Source organism: Argiope bruennichi, chromosome 5 (assembly GCF_947563725.1).
Source record: "Argiope bruennichi chromosome 5, qqArgBrue1.1, whole genome shotgun sequence".
In the NCBI taxonomy this organism is placed as follows: domain Eukaryota; kingdom Metazoa; phylum Arthropoda; class Arachnida; order Araneae; family Araneidae; genus Argiope; species Argiope bruennichi.
In genome coordinates this window covers 34,287,664-34,290,126 of record NC_079155.1, presented here as the reverse complement: position 1 = coordinate 34,290,126, position 2,463 = coordinate 34,287,664, and the positions used below count along the sequence as shown (strand labels likewise).

Sequence of the window (2,463 nt, the reverse complement as noted above, 5' to 3'; positions counted from 1 at the left end):
ACGGTAAAAGATAAGGAAAAATTCAATTACAAAATTTGTAGAGGTTCTTCGATTTTGTCCGAAAAGATTTCTTGAGCTCAATAATATTAAGAATAAATTATGTAAAACGTGCATTTGTTGGTCCTGGTTACTCCCAAACTCTCAGTAGAAAAACGTAAGAAATAAAACAGAGAAATTAGTTATCAGTAAATATTTTTATTTTCTGAGTGAAAAATTCTCTCCATTAATTATAATGTCTGTCTGGAAAATTTATGGATAATATTCATCATACTCTGGATGATCATATTATGGATGACATTCATCTTACTCTGGATGATCATATTATGGATGATATTCATCCTACTCTGGATGATCATATTATGGATGACATTCATCGTACTCTGGATGATCATATTATGGATGATATTCATCCTACTCTGGATGATCTTATCATGGATGATATTCATCCTATTCTGGATGATCATATCATGGATGATATTCATCATACTCTGGATGATCATATCATGGATGATATTCATCATACTCTGGATGATCATATCATGGATGATATTCATCATACTCTGGATGATCATATCATGGATGATATTCATCATACTCTGGATGATCATATCATGGATGATATTCATCATACTCTGGATGATCATATCATGGATGATATTCATCATACTCTGGATGATCATATTATGAATGATATTCATCATACTCTGGATGATCATATTATGAATGATATTCATCATACTCTGGATGATCATATTATGAATGATATTCATCATACTCTGGATGATAGAATTATCTAATGACTTATTACAGAATCCGTAGATTAAGGAACACAAATGAATTGGCATCGCAATATAACTTTCCCCCTCAAAGTCACAAAGGGAAAAAAAAGGAACTTCTGGAACCGCAACTTTAATCCCTCTTTGAAAAGGTTAAAGAGCGATTTTCAATTCATTTTAACACATCAGCCGCGGCCTTATAAATATAACATCTAAGACTAGTATATTACAATTGTTCAAAGATGACACTTTATATTTACATAAAAGAAAAACGATCTCTTTCTGGTAAAAACCCTCTGTTGCTTTATGAAGCCATCTGTTGCTGTAAAAATTTTATTTGAGTAAATTGTGAGTTTTATGATTGGTAATAAAATTACAATTCTATCAAAAAGGGCCCTTTTTTCCCAAGAAATTTATGCTCGCTTCAATATAAAAGTATCCAGTTTATGGGATGTGATGGAAATAAATTTGTTTTCAGTAGATAAACATGATTTTATGATATAACTTGAGAAGAATTTATAGATTTAAAAGAAATCTTCTCTTGAAAGAAAATTTATAACTTTCTTAGAATGTATGTTTTATAAGGACATTTATAGTGAATATAAATTCCAGCCCACTTTCTTTAGAGCAGATTTCCTGATTTATATTGAATGAAATGAGTATACTAGGAAAGGAAATTAAAATTGTATTTGCTCAAATATTTAATAATTTTGGTAACATAAAAAGGAAATTTAAAAGAAAATTATATTTTCCTTTTATACGTGCGTATGCCCTATACTTTTCCGTTGTCCTGCAAGGTATAAACAAATTGATTTCAGTATGAATATTGTATTTGTTAGTAGGAATTATATTAGTAATTTTATTAGAATATTTTATTAGTAATAAAAAAAAAACTAAATTATTCAAGTAATGCATGAATGTAGACATTCTTTTAAATTTCCACGCTTTATAGAGGCCTTTTAGTTTATAGATGCCCTTTAGTTTTATAGATGCCCTTCGCCACTGAATGATTTGACAAAATTTATTTTAAAAAATTAAATAAAAAAAAACTGATTTTTGCGGGAATTAAAATAATTTTCCCTGTGAAGAAATATTCTAAATACCGTTGTTTGTTAGTTATTTGATATTTTTACTTTCTCGTATTCTTAATATAGAGTAAGTATTGTAATCGTCAAGAAAGTTGAACTCTAGGCTTTTGCCGAATGTACACATATCGGACCTCCATGAGTTCTAAAGCACATTTTTGGTATTGTATATTTCTTTGTCTATCAGTCTATCTTTCTGTCTTTCACCACGATAACTCAAAAACGCTTTGAGCTAGATGGCTGAAGCTTGGTTTGTGATGGCCAATTTGTAAATTTCAGGCAAAATTTTCATGAAATGCATTCACAGGAAGTCTCCCGATCTGACTGTTCGATTACAAAAAAGAAGGAATTTCTGTTTCATATACATATATTAGTACTTGTCAAAATAAAAACAATTTAGGAATTTTCGAAATTTTTATTTTATTTTTCATTTTAATGAGTTAATCAGAATTTATTCATCCAAGAATTCAATTCAGGCAAATTCAAAGACAATAAAATAAAAAAAAAGATATGTCGGAGTTGCGCAAATATATTTAAAATAATATTTAAATACCGGGTGCGGCATAAATTCGTGCGAACTTCAAAGAATCATAATAAAAAAA

At 29.0% G+C, this 2,463-nt stretch overlaps 1 protein-coding gene across 1 annotated transcript; it reads left to right on the top strand.

Annotated features, from left to right (window-relative positions):
• Positions 1-251: 251 nt before the first annotated feature.
• On the top strand, positions 252-797 carry LOC129968238 (histidine-rich protein PFHRP-II-like). The gene has a single exon (XM_056082092.1). The coding sequence runs from the start codon at positions 252-254 to the stop codon at positions 795-797; it is 546 nt and encodes a 181-aa protein (XP_055938067.1).
• Positions 798-2,463: the final 1,666 nt, after the last annotated feature.

Coding starts and splice junctions, on each gene's coding strand:
- LOC129968238 (XM_056082092.1), top strand. CDS start 252: ATGGATAATATTCATCATACTCTGGATGATCATATTATGGATGACATT.